This window comes from Telmatherina bonti, assembly GCF_933228915.1.
Source record: "Telmatherina bonti genome assembly, chromosome: 22".
NCBI classification, from domain to species: domain Eukaryota; kingdom Metazoa; phylum Chordata; class Actinopteri; order Atheriniformes; family Telmatherinidae; genus Telmatherina; species Telmatherina bonti.
Genome location: NC_136631.1, coordinates 5,432,276 through 5,452,611, shown reverse-complemented (window position 1 = coordinate 5,452,611; position 20,336 = coordinate 5,432,276). Strand labels below are relative to the sequence as shown.

The 20,336-nt window shown below is 47.9% G+C and overlaps 1 protein-coding gene across 1 annotated transcript in view; it reads left to right on the top strand.

The window, feature by feature from the left end:
• Positions 1–19,688, top strand: part of ccdc88c (coiled-coil domain containing 88C) — a gene marked incomplete at its 5' end in the record, with an annotated part of 57,920 nt that extends 38,232 nt beyond the window's left edge. The window contains 15 exons of the mRNA XM_079262327.1: positions 902–1,029; positions 1,099–1,237; positions 2,136–2,243; positions 2,317–2,478; positions 2,565–2,842; positions 3,296–3,439; positions 3,516–3,702; positions 3,806–3,951; positions 5,493–5,582; positions 5,875–6,167; positions 14,120–14,203; positions 14,309–14,425; positions 15,299–15,433; positions 15,501–15,739; positions 17,717–19,688. Coding sequence (XP_079118453.1) covers positions 902–1,029; positions 1,099–1,237; positions 2,136–2,243; positions 2,317–2,478; positions 2,565–2,842; positions 3,296–3,439; positions 3,516–3,702; positions 3,806–3,951; positions 5,493–5,582; positions 5,875–6,167; positions 14,120–14,203; positions 14,309–14,425; positions 15,299–15,433; positions 15,501–15,739; positions 17,717–18,484 — 3,018 coding nt within the window. The 3' untranslated portion in view covers positions 18,485–19,688. The remainder of the gene's footprint in view (positions 1–901; positions 1,030–1,098; positions 1,238–2,135; positions 2,244–2,316; positions 2,479–2,564; positions 2,843–3,295; positions 3,440–3,515; positions 3,703–3,805; positions 3,952–5,492; positions 5,583–5,874; positions 6,168–14,119; positions 14,204–14,308; positions 14,426–15,298; positions 15,434–15,500; positions 15,740–17,716) is intronic.
• Between the last annotated feature and the right edge of the window lie 648 nt (positions 19,689–20,336).

The window sequence follows — 20,336 nt, the reverse complement described above, 5'->3', positions numbered from 1 at the left end:
GAGGCTGCCGCGAGCCTACTGGGAGGCTACTGGGAGGCTGCCGGGAGCCTACTGGGAGGCTACTGGGAGGCTGCCGGGAGCCTACTGGGAGGCTGCCGCGAGCCTACTGGGAGGCTACTGGGAGGCTGCCGGGAGCCTACTGGGAGGCTGCCGCGAGCCTACTGGGAGGCTACTGGGAGGCTGCCGGGAGCCGACTGGGAGGCTACTGGGAGGCTGCCGCGAGCCTACTGGGAGGCTACTGGGAGGCTGCCGGGAGCCGACTGGGAGGCTACTGGGAGGCTGCCGCGAGCCTACTGGGAGGCTACTGGGAGGCTGCCGGGAGCCGACTGGGAGGCTACTGGGAGACTGCCGCGAGCCTACTGGGAGGCTGCTGGGAGCCTACTGGGAGGCTGCCGCGAGCCTACTGGGAGGCTACTGGGAGGCTGCCGGGAGCCGACTGGGAGGCTACTGGGAGACTGCCGCGAGCCTACTGGGAGGCTGCTGGGAGCCTACTGGGAGGCTGCCGCGAGCCTACTGGGAGGCTACTGGGAGGCTGCCGGGAGCCGACTGGGAGGCTACTGGGAGACTGCCGCGAGCCTACTGGGAGGCTGCTGGGAGCCTACTGGGAGGCTGCCGCGAGCCTACTGGGAGGCTACTGGGAGGCTGCCGGGAGCCGACTGGGAGGCTGCCGGGAGGGGGGGGGGGGCTGTTTGGACCCAGTAGTACCAGTATGGTCCGACTACCACAGCCTACATGTTGCCGTGTCTAAACCCCACTATGACCAGTTAATGTGTGTCCAGCCGGTACCAGAAGGTGTTTCTGGGTGTTCACGCTGAAGCGGGTTGTGTGTGTGTGTGTGTGTGTGTGTGTGTGTGTGTGTGTGTGTGTGTGTGTGTGTGTGTGTGTGTGTGTGTGTGTATAGGAGCTGGTGTCGGAGAAGCTGAGCGTCCAGCAGCAGAGTGTGGAGTTGGAGAAGCTGAACGAAGAGCTGGAGAAGATCGGACTGAACCGCCAGCAGCTGCTGCAGCAGGAACACTCGCAGGAGGACAGGTACCGTCCCCGTTCTGCTGCAGGACTCCAGGTCCGCCTCAGCCGTGTAACCGACCCGTTTGTCCGCAGGTACCGGCTGCTGCAGTGTCGGCTGGAGGAAACCGTCCAGCAGACCATGAAGCTGAAGGAAGAAAAAATCTCCAGCTTGGAAAAGAAGCTTGAAGCGAGCGACGCGGCGAAGACGAGGCTGCACGGCGAGCTGGCCGCTGTAGGAACAATGTCCTCATTAAAATGTCTTTTATTCAACATGTAGAGGCTCGTTCAGAATCATCACCTCCACGTTCACACGTACTGAGGATAAAATCACATTTCTGACTTAAGATAAAACATCGTTTAAATTAAAACTTCATAATTCTGACTTTTTATCTGGAGATTCTGATTATTATGATTATTATTCTTTGGTCAACTTTTATTTTATAAATTAGCCATTAAGCCTTAGATCTCATAATGTTGAACTCATTTTATTAATAAATAACTAATAATTATGACTTCTTAATGTCAATGCTTTATGTAAAAAAATTATTTGTCTCAGTAATGAATAAAAGTTATTCTCATAATTAAAGCTATTAAATCTTATAATTATGACTTAAATCTGAATTATTTTATTATGAAATAAGTTTCTCAAACCCTCAAAATTATTAATTTTAATGATAAACAATTTGATTTAAATATGAGAACTAAATTTTATTAAATTAATTTTTTTCTCTATAACTATAACTTTAGATCATAATAATGATGTATAAAATTACATCATGATGTTTTTCCTCATAATTATACAATAAAACTTCATAATTATGATTTTTTATCTCAAATTAGATTATATCAAATTAAAGTATACTTTAATTCTCAATTATTTAATTGTAACATAAAATTTTTTACATAAATAAAGTCATTTAATTTGAATATGATAATTACTTAATCTCAATTATTTTATATGATAAAATAACCTTTTGTCTCATAATTATGATGTTTTAATCAGATTTCATTGAGAGAAAAAGACTTTTTGTCTCATAATAAAGACTGAGTATTATGTAAATATTTAATATAGAATTGGCAGCAACGGGCTTCCGTACAGTCGCTGTTAGTAAAACGTTTCGTTGTTTCAGGCTCGTCAGGCAGCGTCGATGCAGGAAAGTCTGACCACGCCGCATCCAGGCGGCGCCACGGCGGAACTTCTGCGGATCAAAGATCACCTCATCGACGTGGAGAAGAACGTAGGTTTGATAACGCAACAAACGAAACTCCCACTCCTTCGTTTTCTCCTCATTGTGCCGGTTTTCCCTGCAGAACGCCTCCCTGCAGACGGAAAGCAGCCTCCTGAAGGAGCAGCTCAAGCAGCTGGACAACCAGAACGCCTCCCTCAACAGCCAGATGGCGGCGCTGCAGCGCCACACGACCACCCTGCAGGAGCAGAACTCTGCTTTACACACACAGACCGCCAAGCTTCAGGTGCTGCACACACACACACACACACACTCCCACGCCTCTGCGTGTTGCTTCCCGATCCCTGATTTCACACCGGCCCCGTGTTGCAGGTGGAGAACTCCACCATCTCTTCGCAGAGCGCCTCCCTCATGGCCCAGAACGCCGTGCTGCAGGGTCAGGTCACCGCCTTGGAGACGGAGGTGGAGACGTGGCAGCGGCAGCGCGAGGAGGCGTGGCGAGCCAGAGAGAGCGTGCTCAGCGACCACGAGCGCCTGCTGAGCGTCCACGAGAGGCAAGCGCACGAGTACGAGCAGCTGATCAGCCAGCACGCCGCGCTGAAGGGCAAGCAGAGGACCCTGGAGAGCGAGCACAGGACGCTGCACGGCAAGTAGGTGACCGCTCACGGACCGGGTCTGGAACTCCGGACCGGACCGGAAACAAAACTTCCACTTCAGTCATGAAACATTTCCAGATTTTTAAAGAGCCTGAACGTCTCTGTCCACGTCTGAAAGCTCCAGCTTTCCATCTTTAACCAGGTTAACGCTGCAGTTTCACCTCCTTTAGTTCATGTTTCACCTTTAACCCTGAAAAATAGGCGATTTTCTGACTTCCTTTGGTTTCTTACGTTCATCTCTTCACTGCTCATCAAACAGATTGCATTTAAATGACAGTTAAACATGCAGCTCAGTCAGATTTTCCTCTCCTGAAAGACGAGACGACTCGGTGGAAACCAGACTGCAGACGTCCAGTTTCTGCCTGCGTCACATGACCCGCTGCAGTGTGGACCGTAAACACAGCGCTACAGGTGCCGTCAGAAACCCCCTCTGCTGGTTCTCTGCAGGTACTGCACGCTGCTGCAGCTGAAGGACAAGTGGGAGGAGCAGGAGGGGCGTGGTCAGAAAGAAAAAGAGGAGCTGAAGCAGGAGATCCAGAAGAATCGGCTCCTGCAGCAGGAGAATCTGCAGCTGAAAACCGAAGTGGACCGGTAGGAGATCCAGATGTCACAGCTGGCCAAACCGTTTTATTTCGTCCTTCTTTATGACTTCCTGTTTCCTCTTCAGACTGACGGCGAGCCAGGCCCACCACACGGAGCAGAACGAGGGGCTCCATCAGCGCATCAATGATCTGAAGAGCCTGCTGAGCTCGTCTCAGCAGGAGGTGAGTCAGTGGATGGCACGATACGACTCCCTCATGGAGCAGCACCAGGGCCTGGACCTCACCATGACCAAACTGGACAACCACTGCGAGGTGAACCGCATCTTCGTTTACCAACAGCTCGCAACAATAAGATGACTGATGTTCACCAAGGCTCAGGTCAAAGGTCGAGTTTTAAACTATCGTTTGTGTTTAGCTGTTAAGTCGACTGAAGGGGAACCTGGAGGAGGAGAACCACCACCTCCTCAGTCAGATTAACCTGCTGAGTCAGCAGAACCAAACTCTGCTGGAGAGGAGCATGGAGAGCAAGGAGCTGTACCACCAGGAGCAGAAATTATACATGTAACCAAACACAACACAACACCCGCTGCAGAACTTACACCTGTAACCAAATACAACACAACACCTGCTGCAGAACATACACCTGTAACCAAATACAACACAACACCTGCTGCAGAACTTACACCTGTAACCAAATAAAACACAACACCTGCTGCAGAAACAACATCTGTAACCAAATACAACACAACACCTGCTGCAGAACTTACACCTGTAACCAAATAAAATACAACACCTGCTGCAGAAACATCTGTAACCAAATACAACACAACACCTGCTGCAGAAACGACATCTGTAACCAAACACAACACCTGCTGCAGAACATACACCTGTAACCAAATACAACACAACACCTGCTGCAGAACATACACCTGTAACCAAATACAACACAACACCTGCTGCAGAAACAACATCTGTAACCAAATACAACACAACACCTGCTGCAGAACCAACATCTGTAACCAAATACAACACAACACCTGCTGCAGAACTTACACCTGTAACCAAATAAAACACAACACCTGCTGCAGAAACAACATCTGTAACCAAATACAACACAACACCTGCTGCAGAACTTACACCTGTAACCAAATAAAATACAACACCTGCTGCAGAAACATCTGTAACCAAATACAACACAACACCTGCTGCAGAAACGACATCTGTAACCAAACACAACACCTGCTGCAGAACATACACCTGTAACCAAATACAACACAACACCTGCTGCAGAACATACACCTGTAACCAAATACAACACAACACCTGCTGCAGAAACAACATCTGTAACCAAATACAACACAACACCTGCTGCAGAACCAACATCTGTAACCAAATACAACACAACACCTGCTGCAGAACATACACCTGTAACCAAATACAACACAACACCTGCTGCAGAAACAACATCTGTAACCAAATACAACACAACACCTGCTGCAGAACATACACCTGTAACCAAATAAAACACAACACCTGCTGCAGAAACATCTGTAACCAAATACAACACAACACCTGCTGCAGAACATACACCTGTAACCAAATAAAACACAACACCTGCTGCAGAAACATCTGTAACCAAATACAACACAACACCTGCTGCAGAACATACACCTGTAACCAAATAAAACACAACACCTGCGGCAGAAACGACATACACTTGTAACCAAATACAACACAACACCTGCTGCAGAACCAACATCTGTAACCAAATACAACACAACACCTGCTGCAGAAACAACACCTGTAACCAAATAAAACACAACACCTGCTGCAGAACATACACCTGTAACCAAATACAACACACCTGCTGCAGAACTTACACCTGTAACCAAATAAAATACGCCTGCTGCAAAACATACACCTGTAACCAAATACAGCACAACACCTGCTCGTCAGCACTGTGGAAATCACAGCTGATATTTGATTACTGATGGTTATTAATGCTGCAGTAATAAGTATATATTTATCTGAGCTTGTTTGGAATGGTAAAGGCTCCTATGTGATCTAAATGTCTTTTTTTTTTTTTTTTTCTCTTCGTCTAGTGATAAACTGAATTCTCTCCGTCGTCAAAAAGAGAAACTGGAGGAGAAGATTATGGACCAGTACAAGTTTTACGACCCCACACCAAAGAAGTAAATATACTTTAAACCTGCAGAGATGTTGGTTAAACCGTCTCAGGTTTGTTGGGAAGGTTTGTTGATGCATTGAAAACGTTCAGTCAGCTGCTCTCAGAACTTCATTCAGTTTTCAGAAGTATTCGTGTCATTTCCAGCTTCAACATGTCATTTAAACATAAATATGTGTTTAATGTTTGTTTTTTTTAGTCAAGCAAAAATCTACAGATTTAGTGAGTAGGAAATTGTAGATAGAAAACACGCCAGCTGTTGTAGGACAGCTGTGATTTGTGGTCGTGTCGTCTGTCAGGAGGAGTCAGTGGGCCGGCGCCAAGGCTTTAGCCAAGCTGATAAAACCTCGTAAGGAGAGCAGCCGGGACCGAGGAGGCGACAAGGAGTCCGACCGGGAGCGAGAACGAGTGAAGAGCGCTCCGGATATCCCCCTACCTGCCACACCCCCTCTCCTCCCACCTGAGACTCCGCCTCCTCTCACACAGCGGACATTTAGTGACCCACAAGACCATGCTTATAGTAACCATAGCAACCACATCAGCAGCCCCAGTCTGGGACCACAGAGTCCGGCTCTGACCCCCATCACCAGAGGTAAACACACACACACACACACACACACACACACACACACACACACAGAGGTTTCACTTTTAAACTATTTTATGGAGATGCACTTCCTTGGTTCTCCTGCAGAGGGCGCCGTTTACCATCTAAAATCCAGACCAGAAGCTAAATGATATTCTATTTACATTTTAATAAAAATGTTTTACAAGTTTTTTTTTTTTTAAAGTAATCAGTAACGATCAATCCGGCTTGTTTCTCTGCTCAGTAAAACCTGAACCTCTTCTCAGAGAGATGCAGGATTAAGACTGTGGGTCTGATCTGTCTTTACCAGGTTAAAATTGTTTAGGATCTATAAAAATTAGATCAAAAATGTTTTTATTCATTATTTCAAGCTCACAAACACATGATCACCTGACCTGATCTGAGCGGAGAGGCGGGAATATAAAACCCTGACAGCAGAAAACGTGTTTAATTCACATTCAGAAGCATTTATCAGCTCTGGATCCACTGATTTGGCATCGGTTACCATGGTGATCCGGCAGGATGAAATACACCACTGGACGCTGATGCATTTGTCTCTCCTCAAGGCAGCTCTGAGATGTTTAAGACAAACAGCTACGTGGAACTGCTGTTGATGTGTTTTCTTGTTTGTGGTCTTAGTTTTTTGTCAGGAAGTTTTAAACTTCCGGGCCACCGTACACCATGTGTGTGAGACTCCTTTGAGTTTCATATTTAAAAGAAAAAGAGTCTGTTTGTACGAGTCAGCGGCCATTTGCTTGCCCAGACGTTGGAACGTCGCAGGATGTCATGCATGTTGTTTGGAATAATCCACCATCTGGAAAACATTTAAATGACACGATGAACTTCTCCCAGATTGTTATCCGACAGTTTTATTGAGTCAACACACAGAAAAATCCACCAATCACACAAAAATATTTGTTTTAGACGGAACAGATCTGCAGAACTCGGAGCGTCTCGATTCGTTTCATCCGTCGGGTTCCTCCAGTATGACACAGATGAACCCAAACTTACATTTTCCTGATCAGCTTCCAGCATTTCCAGCTCCGTCTGTGGTTCCTGCAGGTCAGCGAGCGCCAGCCAAGCTGTCAGATATTCTGTTAGAGGAAAAGTTGCTGCGTGAAACAGTGAAAACAGACGTGTTGCTTCTGTTTGACCTGCAGACAGAAGGAACAACTCTTCATGGTGCATGGATCTTTAATGTTTGTGGGTTTTCTGGTGTTTTTAACTGAATTGTTCTAATGAAACTGAGCTCAACTCACCAGATCACCTGAAAGGTAATATTTATATGTCTGTTCCTTCAGTGGCAAAAAAACAGACGTCTAACCCCAGAAAATGTCTGAAAGGGGACCGGACTGGTCATTTCTGACCATCAGATCATGCTGCAGGTGGAACAAACATCCCATCTGTCTCTGAAAAGGTCTCATAAGCAAGTCAAAGATTTCCTCCAGTAAATTAGAATAAACAACCAAAACTTTCTGAGAACATCTTCCTCTATCAGAACAAACAAACTCATCCTCCTCCTCCTCTCAGCCAAGAGAAAAGTCTTTTCCTTCTTCGTGCTGATTAAAAATGGCAGCATCAGCAGCAGAGACAGCACCACAATTCCCCCCCTAAATGCAGCTTTCTGAGCAGAGATAATGCAGCACAGCTTGCGAACCTTGCTGGAGATAATTCAGATTTTTTTTCAGACCTGGTGGTCGTACATGGGGTCTTTCCTTTAGATATGTAAAATCACAAAGCTTAGCATCATCATCATCAGGCCCTGGTCACATGACCTCAGGGAGCTGCTAGGGGGATGTGGCTGATGAAGCCCTGTGATGTTACCTGGTACCGGTCTGTGAAGAAGTCTGCAAAAGGAGATTGTTTAATTCTGTACAGAAACCAAACCAGTTCTCAGTGATTTACAACAGAGCCAAAAACAGACAGAAAAGAATTAAAACAATTTATAAAAACCAGCCAGAAACTTCTACAGTACTGCAGGGTGTGAAGATCCTTCAGAGTACATAAACAAACCAAAAAAGTAAAAAAAAAAAAAAAAAGAACTAAAACAACAACAACAGCAGCTGCTGCAGCCGTCGAACCGCTTGCGGCACGTCAAAAAACTTGCAGCACATCAAACAACTTGCAGCACGTCAAATAACTTGGAGCGTGTTGAACCGCTTGCGGCGTGTCGAAAAACTTGCAGCACGTCGACCCACTTGCAGCACATCAAATAACTTGGAGCGTGTCGAACAGCTTGCAGCACGTCGAACCGCTTGGAGCGCGTCGAAAAACTTACAGCATGTCGAACCACTTGCAGCACATCAAACAACTTGCAGCACGTCGAACCGCCTGCGGCGCGTCGAACAGCTTGCAGCACGTCGAACCGCCTGCGGCGCGTCGAACAACTTGCGGCGCGTCGAACAGCTTGCAGCATGTTGAACAACTTGCAGTTAATTTTAAGTAAAGATGACATCAGTATGACAAAATATCTGCTCCCATACCTAAGGGAAACACGGCTAATGATCTTTTATCATGAATGTAAAACATGAAAGTAGAGCCTCATGAGAGTAATTCCTTTATTTCTATTTTACCAAAACAAAATCAGACAACGGTGGTGTGTAAACCGCAACATAACTTTTTGTTCGGCTTCATCCTGGTCTGATGTCATCTAAATCTGAAGAGAACAAGCCTTGACCCAGAACATCTACTACATAGTTCAGTTGTGGCTCTCAGGCGTTTTTTGTGGTTAAAATCAGCTGCATGTCTGTCGTAAACTCAGAATCACCTGGAAATGTTTGTGGATCACAGTAAAAGCTGAACATCGCCAACATATCGCGCCCAACCTGTGGAGCTGTTCTTGCCTCAGATCAATACCTTTTCAGCCAATCAATAAACTTTATTATTCCCAGAGTAAAAGGACAGAGTCAGGATTTAAAGTCAAATAAAGAGAAATAAAATTAAAATGCTACGGTGACATCATCAGTCAGTCACATGACACCGGATCCGAGGCCTCTGTAGGACTACTCGTACGTTGACTTGGGTGAGTTGAGCTCAGTTCAGGTTTCTCGTCTCTGATTGGTTCTGCTGCATGATGATGTAACTTCTGATCAATGACTTCACTCACAGTGACGTTTCATCTTCCTCCTCATCTTCCTCCCACCTCTCCCTCTCAGCTCCTCCTGCTCCAAAACGCTTACGTTTCCTTCGCAGCAAAAGTCAAGACAAGCTCCTCTCTTCCTCCTCCTCCTCCTCCTCCTCCTCTTCTTCCTCTTCCTCCCGCCCCTCTCTCTCTCTCACCAGACGGTTGCGGTTTTGGTCGTCCTCTGACATCACAGCTGACGTCATCACTAGCCCTCCAATTTCAGCCAACGGAGTTTTCTAACACCCCCCCTCCTCCTCCTCTTCATCATTTACATCATTACTCATCATCCTCACTGACATCCCATAAACATTCATCACTGACTCACACATACACACCCACACACACACACACACACACACCTTCTCACACACAAACACAAGCAGATGCATGTTACCGGACACTGTTACTAGTAAGTGTGTAGACCTGGTTTATGTTTGTGTAAGTGTGTGTGTGTGTGTGTGTGTGTGTGCTCGCTCGCATGCTTCTGTTGCCAAGCAACCACCCTGCCACCGTCCGACCGCTTCTCCTCAGAGTTGTTTGTTTTTGATGATCTGCTGTGAATCGGTGGAAGTTCTATCACTTCCAGACAAACATTTGCTTCACTGAACTTCGCTACACAGTTTCTCTGTGGTTACCGTGGCAACCGCACTGCTACCTGAAACCCACCTGTCTGCTGCAGCAACGTCTCACCTGTCTGCACAGAACTTACAGATATTCTTCTGAGAGAAATTAGAAGCAACGACGAAACATCAGTTGAAAAATATTTAGTATATAGTTTGTTTTTATGTCTCGGGCTACATGTTTCCATTCCTCTCCCAGTGTTCCCATTCCCTCTCCCAACATTCCCTTTCCTTGTCCCAACATCCCCATTCTCTCTCCCAGCATTCCCATTCCTTCTCTCAACGTTCCCGTTCCTTCTCCCAACATTCCCCTCCCCTCTTCAGATGTTCCCATTCCCTCTCCCAATGCTTTCATTCTCTGTCCCAACATTCCCATTCCTTCTCCCAACGTTCCGATTCCCTCTCCAAACATTCCCGTCCCCTCTCACAACGTTCCTATTCCCTCTCCCAGCATTCCCATTCCTTCTCCCAACATTCCCCTCCCCTCTTCAAATGTTCCCATTCCCTCTCCCAATGTTTTCATTCTCTGTCCCAATGTTCCTATTCCCTCTCCCAATGTTTTCATTCTCTGTCCCAATGTTCCTATTCCCTCTCCCAATGTTCCTATTCCCTCTCCCAACATTCCCATTCCCTCTCCCAACATTCCCATTCCCTCTCCCAACGTTCCTATTCCCTCTCCCAACATTCCCATTCCTTCTCTCAACGTTCCTATTCCCTCTCCCAACGTTCCGATTCCCTCTCCAAACATTCCTGTTACTTCTCCTGACATTCCTGTCCCCTCTCCCAACGTTCCTATTCCCTCTCCCAGCATTCCCATTCCTTCTCTCAACGTTCCCGTTCCTTCTCCCAACATTCCCCTCCCCTCTTCAAATGTTCCCATTCCCTCTCCCAATGCTTTCATTCTCTGTCCCAACATTCCCATTCCTTCTCCCAATGTTCCGATTCCCTCTCCAAACATTCCCGTCCCCTCTCACAACGTTCCTATTCCCTCTCCCAGCATTCCCATTCCTTCTCCCAACATTCCCCTCCCCTCTTCAAATGTTCCCATTCCCTCTCCCAATGTTTTCATTCTCTGTCCCAATGTTCCTATTCCCTCTCCCAATGTTTTCATTCTCTGTCCCAATGTTCCTATTCCCTCTCCCAATGTTTTCATTCTCTGTCCCAATGTTCCTATTCCCTCTCCCAATGTTTTCATTCTCTGTCCCAATGTTCCTATTCCCTCTCCCAACATTCCCATTCCCTCTCCCAACGTTCCTATTCCCTCTCCCAACATTCCCATTCCTTCTCTCAACGTTCCTATTCCCTCTCCCAACGTTCCGATTCCCTCTCCAAACATTCCTGTTACTTCTCCTGACATTCCTGTCCCCTCTCCCAACGTTCCTATTCCCTCTCCCAGCATTCCCGTTCCTTCTCCCAACATTCCCATTCCTTCTCCAAATGTTCCCATTCCCTCTCCCAATGTTCTCATTCTCTGTCCCAACATTCCCGTTCCTTCTCTCAACGTTCTTATTACCTCTCCCAGCATTCCCATTCCTTCTCCCAACATTCCCCTCCCCTCTTCAAATGTTCCCATTCCCTCTCCCAATGCTTTCATTCTCTGTCCCAACGTTCCTATTCCCTCTCCCAACATTCCCATTCCTTCTCTCAACGTTCCTATTCCCTCTCCCAACGCTCCTGTCCCTCTCCAAACATTCCTGTTACTTCTCCTGACATTCCTGTCCCCTCTCCCAACGTTCCTATTACCTCTCCCAATGTACCTATTCCTTCTTCCAACATTCCCCTCCCCTCTCCAAACGTTCCCATTCTTGGTCCCAACATTCCCGTCCCCTCTCCCGTCATTCTTATTACCTCTCCCAACGATCCCATTCCTTCCCCTCCCCTCAACAAATGTTCCCATTCCTTCTCCCAGCATTCCCGTTCCTTCTCCCAACCTTACCGTCTCCTCTCCCAACATTCCCATTCCTTCTCCCAACGTTCCGATTCCCTCTCCAAACATTCCCGTCCCCTCTCACAACGTTCCTATTCCCTCTCCCAGCATTCCCATTCCTTCTCCCAACATTCCCCTCCCCTCTTCAAATGTTCCCATTCCCTCTCCCAATGTTTTCATTCTCTGTCCCAATGTTCCTATTCCCTCTCCCAATGTTTTCATTCTCTGTCCCAATGTTCCTATTCCCTCTCCCAATGTTTTCATTCTCTGTCCCAATGTTCCTATTCCCTCTCCCAATGTTTTCATTCTCTGTCCCAACGTTCCTATTCCCTCTCCCAACATTCCCATTCCCTCTCCCAACGTTCCTATTCCCTCTCCCAACATTCCCATTCCTTCTCTCAACGTTCCTATTCCCTCTCCCAACGTTCCGATTCCCTCTCCAAACATTCCTGTTACTTCTCCTGACATTCCTGTCCCCTCTCCCAACGTTCCTATTCCCTCTCCCAGCATTCCCGTTCCTTCTCCCAACATTCCCATTCCTTCTCCAAATGTTCCCATTCCCTCTCCCAATGTTCTCATTCTCTGTCCCAACATTCCCGTTCCTTCTCTCAACGTTCTTATTACCTCTCCCAACGATCCCATTCCCTCTCCCAGCATTCCCATTCCTTCTCCCAACATTCCCCTCCCCTCTTCAAATGTTCCCATTCCCTCTCCCAATGCTTTCATTCTCTGTCCCAACGTTCCTATTCCCTCTCCCAACATTCCCATTCCTTCTCTCAACGTTCCTATTCCCTCTCCCAACGCTCCTGTCCCTCTCCAAACATTCCTGTTACTTCTCCTGACATTCCTGTCCCCTCTCCCAACGTTCCTATTACCTCTCCCAATGTACCTATTCCTTCTTCCAACATTCCCCTCCCCTCTCCAAACGTTCCCATTCTTGGTCCCAACATTCCCGTCCCCTCTCCCGTCATTCTTATTACCTCTCCCAACGATCCCATTCCTTCCCCTCCCCTCAACAAATGTTCCCATTCCTTCTCCCAGCATTCCCGTTCCTTCTCCCAACCTTACCGTCTCCTCTCCCAACATTCCCATTCCCTCTCCCAATGTTCCGAACCCTTCTTTCAACATTCCCAGTCACTTTTCCAACATTCCCATTACTTCTCCCAGCATTCATATTACCTCTCCAAATGTTGCCATTCCCTCTTCCAATGTTCCCATTCCTTCTCCCAATGTTCCTCTTCCCTGTTCATTTACTTTCCCTCTTCCAACGTTCCTATTTCCTATCCCAACATTCCCAGTACCTCACCCAATGTTCTCGTTCCTAAATCCAACATTACAATTCCTCCTCCCAACCCGGATCCTGGTTGTTTCAGGTACCAGGCATCACAGAAGCCTGATCCCACCCTGTACCTTCCGAGATCCGGTTTTTTGTATTTGTTCCTAACAACAGTCTGGATACTCCTTTTCCTTTTTTGCGCCATTTCTTCCAACAAACATCTGGAATCCTGACTGGTCTGGCCACAGTCCAGGTCTCCATTCAGTGGTGGTCACATCCCAGATGCCGCCTCTGGAACTCTGCACCAACTTCACATCTGCTGAGTCAAGTCTGAAGACGTCTGTTGGATCAGAGATCCAGCTTAAACGTCCTCCTTTGTCCTCTACACACTGAAAATCCTCCAGAGTCTATGAATTTCTACGTTAGAGGGAAAATATGGAAATCCTTCCAGCCTTTCTTTCAGGAACAATATTCTTCAGGATTTTATCACATTTAGAGGCACAGAGACCCTCTGAGACTTTTATGGATTCTGATGTTGGACCAGAATAATCATCAGGATCTCCTGCTTCGAAGTTTTCCCGTTTTAAGTTTTCTTTGAAAATGTTGCAGCTTGAAATGTAAAAAATGGGTTTAATCAACTTAAACGAAGCAGGTGAAACGAGACGAAATATTTTGGATTAAAGTCTGAGAATCCCTGAATGTAAAGGAGGAAACAGACGGTTTATTTCCCTCCTCCATCACAGCTTTTCCTCTGAGATGTGGAGCTGCACGCTGCCGGATCGATGCTCACACCTTCTACTGCTCAGCTTGTCAGATAACTCAACATGAAGGCAGCTGCGTGCATCAGGCGTCTCTGACGGAGAAAGTCAGTGTTCACTCTGCTTGGCTTTAACTCGCGCACACAAGCGCTCCCCGCCCTCGTGTCTCAGTCCTGCGCCGTGCTTTCTGTCCCTGCATGCCATCATGACATTGTGACACACATCACCTCACTGCTTTCTGATTGGTCCACAGGATTGGCGGACAGGGGCCGGGGCACTTATCGCGGCGGTACTCCTGCAGGCAGCAACGAAAGCGTGAATGGAGATGAAGGACAAGGTGATTTCAACATTAGAAACCAAAGTTTGACCACAGGGAGAAAAACATTTCATGGTTTGTAACTTATTCCTGGAGATTAAATCAGTTTTATGTTTTTAATCTCAGGTCAGACGCAGAGGATCCGTCTGAGCTCCACACCCAACCACCAGTCATCCTCACTGGGGGGTTCTAACAGTTCCAGACTGGGACAAGGACCTGGACGCCGGCCCAGAGGTCCGCCATGTTGTTTACATCATATTTAGCCTCTTAAGGCAGCGTGAGAAGCATGTAGCATAGCATCATGACGGAGAGAAACTCACCTAAAAGACTTTGGAAGCATCAACATCCAAACCCCGAGCAGAAAATAGGGCTACGATACGCTTTCATCCCAATTCGATCCAATTCCAATTTTTTTGGTGCCGATTCTATTTAAATTGCATTTCTCACAATTCTTCGGTATTGTTGGTTTTTTATTGATTTCAATTAGGAGAAAACAACAAAGTCGCCAGACCATCATTCTGCTGTTATAACGCCCCAGAAGACAAGTAAAAAGATCAATAAAAACAATAAAAATGACAAATTTTATAATGGTAATTTTTTTATTTACTTAATAAAAAATAAATTAAAAAAAATTTAAATTGTCAAGCAAAAAAATCCCTATATTCGATTTTTTTATTTGATTTTCTCACCTCTAGCAGAAAACATGACATCGCCGTCCACTTAACAGCTTCTGGTCGTTTCTACACTAACATGGCGTTGTATGACAGCAGAGGCAGATGAAAGTCCCGCTAGTTTCCATGGAGATGAAAGTCCCGCTAGTTTTCAAGAAGGTGAAGGTCCTGCTAGTTTCCACGGAGATCAAGGGTTTATAGTGAAGTATTCTCTCTTCTTATCATAAACTATGTTGGTTTTCACGTCTTTCTGGACCCTCATGGTGTTTCTAAGGTGAATGTGGGGTTTTTCTGGATACACCTGACTGACCGGTGTTCATCATCATCATCATCATGAGATATTTACCTACGTAACATTTCTATTGAACACCTGGAAAAACTACTTAGATACTGGAGCTCAGGTCCTCACCACATATTACTTTACTGTTGAATATTATTGTTACAGGTTTTTTTGACGAAGACACTCGCCACAACGCCTCTGACTCCATCTTTAGTTCCCATGGCAACACAGGAGGTCGGCCAGGCTCGGCAGACTTCAGCCACAACACCTCCAGCTCCAACTCCCCCGTCACCTGCAGAGGTAGGTGCACGATGAAGCGTTCATTCTGAAAAGTTTCCGGCATTAAAACGTCTCGTTTCCGCCTCAGATGCTTCAGATCGGCAGGTCCGGTCCGCCAGCCTCTCCAGCGATGACATCAGCGGACCCCACCAATCACAGCAGAGCCTGTCCCGCAGCTCCACCCTCCCCTATGACCACGCACCCCAGAGAGCCCAACCTCAGCGAGGAGGCGGAGTCAGGACAAAGCCACGCCCATCTTCCCCTGGAAGCGAGATGGTGACGCTGGAGGAGTTCCTACAGGAGAGCAACCTGCAGTCTCCTCCTGTGGTGAGAAAACGTCCGTTTCCGTTACGTCCGCTCGCAGCTCGCTTTGTCTCATCATGAAGCACCAAACATGGTTAATGCGAGGACTTAAAGTTCAGGTTGGGAGGCGTTGGAGTCGTGCTGCTCTGACATCAGAACAGCCATCTTGTTTTCCATCACCGGTAGAACTGAGCAAAACCCAAACAACAAACACTGGTAACAGAGACGCCTGCAGTCTTGTCATTTTAAAGCTTAATGAGGGGGTTTTTCAGATGCTTCCATATGGAAACATATCGCTAAAGTGCAACGGAAACATTGTCTTCATACTCACACATCCTGGACGAGACGTAGCCGGTCATATGACCAGTTTGTTTCAGGTTAAAATGGCACGTTGTGTATGGATGGATTAGTAAATGGAAATCTTTTTACATCTTCTGCCGCTTATCCGGGGTCGGGTCGCGGGGGCAGCAGCCTAAGCAGGGAAGCCCAGACTTCCCTCTCTCCAGCCACATTTACCAACTCTGCGGGGGGATCCCGAGGCGTTCCCAGGCCAGCCGAGAGATATAATCCCTCCAGCGTCTCCTGGGTCTTCCCCGGGGTCTCCTCCCAGAGGGACGTACCTGGAACACCTCACCAGGGAGGTCCAGGAGGCATCCTGACCAGATGCCCGAGCCACCTCAACTGGTTCCTCTCGATGCGGAGGAGCAGCGGCTCTACTCTGATCTCCTCCCGGATGACCGAGCTCCTCACCCTATCTCTAAGGGAGAGCCCGGCCACCCTGCGGAGGAAACTCATTTGAGCCGCCTGTATACGAGATCTGGTTCTTTCGGTCGTACAGGGACTGGACAGCTCGTACAAGGGGGTCCGGTACCCCATACTCTGGGAGTACCCCCCACAGGAGCCCCTGGGGGACACGGTCAAACGCCTTCTCCAGGTCCACAAAGCACATGTAGACTGGTTGGGCAAACCCCCATGCCCCCTCCAGGACCCCAAAGAGGGTATAGAGCTGGTCCACTGTTCCACGACCAGGATGAAAACCACACTGCTCCTCCTCAATCCGAGATTCAGCTGATAAACCCTCCTCTCCAGGACCCCGGAATAGACCTTACCAGGGAGGCTGAGGAGTGTGATTCACCTGTAACTGGAACACACCCTCCAGTCCTCCTTCTTAAAAATAATTAGAAGAAAATAGAAGTTTTACAAGGCAGGAAACGAAGAAGAAGGAAAGAAAGAAAGTCTGGTTCTGCAGGACGAGGTTTTACAAGAACTTAGACGCTAAACGCCGTTCAATGGAAACGTCTGCAAAACTTGGTCAGAAATATTACTTTTATTTAGCAAAAAGCTGCGATGGAAACAGGAAGCACTGGTCCCGCTTCACCTTTTTATTTATCGGTGCATTCAGGCGACTCCTACTGTTACTCGCTGATGACGTCACAGTTCGCGTTTCAGAACCACTATTTCTGGGCGCAGTTCAGGAACCAACGACCACCTCAGTTAAAGGCCCACGTCAACAAAACCCACATCTGACTGTTGGTTTTGCTGCTGGAGGATAAAACTTTATGTTCTATAACGCAGAAAAGGAAATAAAGCGTATAACTGCCATGGGAGGGCGGGAAGCCGCGATGTGAGACAGGATGTGTGTTCGTCTTTACTGACTCCAGTTGTCCATCTGACGACTCCAACGACGTGGACGAGGAGTTTCCATCTGTAGACATGAAGGCAGCAGAACGAGTCCAGTTCTGAACTGACGTCCGCCATGTTTACTGTGGGAAGATCACTGAACCACAAGTTTAATCTGTTGTCCCCCCCCTTCATCATGGTACAACCCGAGTCTTCAGCTCAGGTTTTAATCCGTACATCGATGTGAGAAATAAAATGTGAAACGTTCCTGTTTTTTACCACAATAGCCTCCTCCTCCTCTTCCTCATCTTCCTCCTCCTCTTCATCTTCCTCCTCCTCCAATAACTAAAATAAATAAACTTCCTTTATCTTCCGGTCCAGGTGTCGACAGGAAGCAGGGAGGACCTGATGACTGATTACTTCACCAGAAGCTCCGCCTCCTCAGCTCCCAGCGCCAGGGATCAGGCGACCCCAACCAGCTACGTCTCACCCACTGTCCAGTCATCCAATCAGAAGCCGGGACAGAGCGTGAGGCCCTCCCCCCGCCAACCTGTCGGCCAATCCCCCGCCTCGAGCCAGACCGTCACCCAGAGAACCGGCCAATCGCTGAGCAGAGCCTTCAGCCTTGCCTCTGCCGATTTGCTGCGCTCTAACGGACCGGACAGTTTCCGTGGAAACGATGGATCTCAAGGGCAGTCAGATGCGGTTGTTAGGAGACAAGGGGGAGGGGCTAATGGGCGCGAGCGGCCGCTGTCTGCTCGCTTCGCAGCGGGTCAACACGGCGACGGCGGCTTCCTGAACACACCCATCCACCACTCCCCCTCCCTCAACCTGCAGACGGAGAGATACGCCGAGCGGGAGCGAGACAGCAGGGCGGGGAGGAGCCCCATCAGCCGGAACGGCCCCTCCTCCTCCCAGTACCACCACAGGGGAGAGGTCGCCATGGTAACCCCGGTCAGGGCCACGCCTGCCGAGGTTTCTGAGTCCAGTGACATCCTGAGGGAGGGGCGATCTGGAGACCCCGCCCACTCAGAGAAAGAAGGTGACCGGGTCCGGTGCAGCTCGGTGGAGCGTCCGAAGAGCACGCCGGCGTCGCCCGACCCGAACAACGACCCGCAGACGGTGTGGTACGAGTACGGCTGCGTCTAACGCCTGCCATCAGCAGCAACAAGGCTTTTTAATGAGGCTCGGTCTAAATCCTGGAAGAGCTTCTGCGTGTTCCACCGGCTGACTAGAGCGTCCCTCAGGAAGCTTCTGGACCTGAACGTCTCCGAGGACGCCGCCGCTTCCCGTTGGTGGCCTCAGATTCATTCCCTGATGTGACCTTCACAGAAAAAACTGCTTTAAAATCCGTCTTTTATTTACAGTTTCAGAGCCGCTCAGAACGAGCAAACATTCAGTCGTGTTCACAGTTTTAACCCTTTCAGTTCCAGGCTCACAAAATTATTCATTCATAATAAATAAAAATCAAAACTGTGATTATTTTTACATCAGGAATATTACAGGGAGGAGTTTTAGAGACTTAGCAGCTAATTTAGTGTTGTAGCAGAAACTGCCTTTAATGACCTTCGTTGCCAAAAACGTCACATTGAGCGATTTAATCTGGTCGTCGTTACAGTTTGAAACCATTAACTCTTTCCCGTCTGCACGGCAGTGGGAACAGACGCAGTTTTTATTGGATTTAACCGGCTTCAGTTCTCTCCAGATGCAGCTGTGGGACCACCAGGGGGCGTCAGAGACGATGTATTTATGTTATATATTTATATGATCAGGAAAATATTTGGCACAAACAAATGCATCACCTGGTGGTCCCACGGCGGTCCCATAAAATATTTACCATCGCTGACGTTACATAAACGTTTCAGACAGACTGAATGAAAACTAACGGGTTCGTCTCGAAGGTCTTCAGTGTCTCTGAGACAACATGAAAAATATGCAAATAAATGTACGACACGTCCAAAACTCTGATCCCCAACAAACTTCCTCCTGGATTTTAATATAAATAATTCATATAAACTGATATTTAAAGGGTTAAAATCCCTAAATGATGATTTTTACAGCAGTTTTTGTTTCATGGAGGTCAGAGAAGATCTGAGGATGTCTTACGAGGACAGAAGGGACGTTGTCCAGTTATTTACTGTAAACATGGATCAGACTGAAGTCAGAGGATGCAGGACTCTGAAGACCCTGCAGGACTCTGAAGACCCTGCAGGACTCTGAAACACCTGCAGGACTCTGAACACCTGCAGGACTACCTGCAGGACTCTGAAACACCTGCAGGACTACCTGCAGGACTCTGAAACACCTGCAGGACTCGGAAACACCTGCAGGACTACCTGCAGGACTCTGAAACACCTGCAGGACTCTGAAACACCTGCAGGACTCTGAAACACCTGCAGGACTCTGAAACACCTGCAGGACTACCTGCAGGACTCTGAAACACCTGCAGGACTACCTGCAGGACTCTGAAACACCTGCAGGACTCTGAAACACCTGCAGGACTCTGAAACACCTGCAGGACACTACGATCAGGACCGAAAACACTGAACGAGCTTCCAGCGGTTCTGCAGAACTTAACAGAACCAGAAGCAGCGACTGAATGTATGTTTCCTCCTTTCTGCTCTATAAACACTGGAGGAGACGCAGCGAGGAGGGAGGAGACGCAGCGAGGAGGGAGGAGACGCAGCGAGGAGGGAGGAGACGCAGCGAGGAGGGAGGAGACGCAGCGAGGAGGGAGGAGACGCAGCGAGGAGGGAGGAGACGCAGCGAGGAGGGAAGAGACGCAGCGAGGAGGCGCTGAGATGAGGAGTAAACAGGAGGAGACGGACAGATAAACAGGACAGAGATGGAGGGACTCCTCCCTGGTAAATTACAGTCTTCCTCCCTCCATCTTTAGATTCTGTCCCAGCATGCAACACTCTGACACTTTACTGGAAATGTTGCTCCAACCACACACACACACACACACACACACACACACACACCCGTCAGTCAGTCAGGC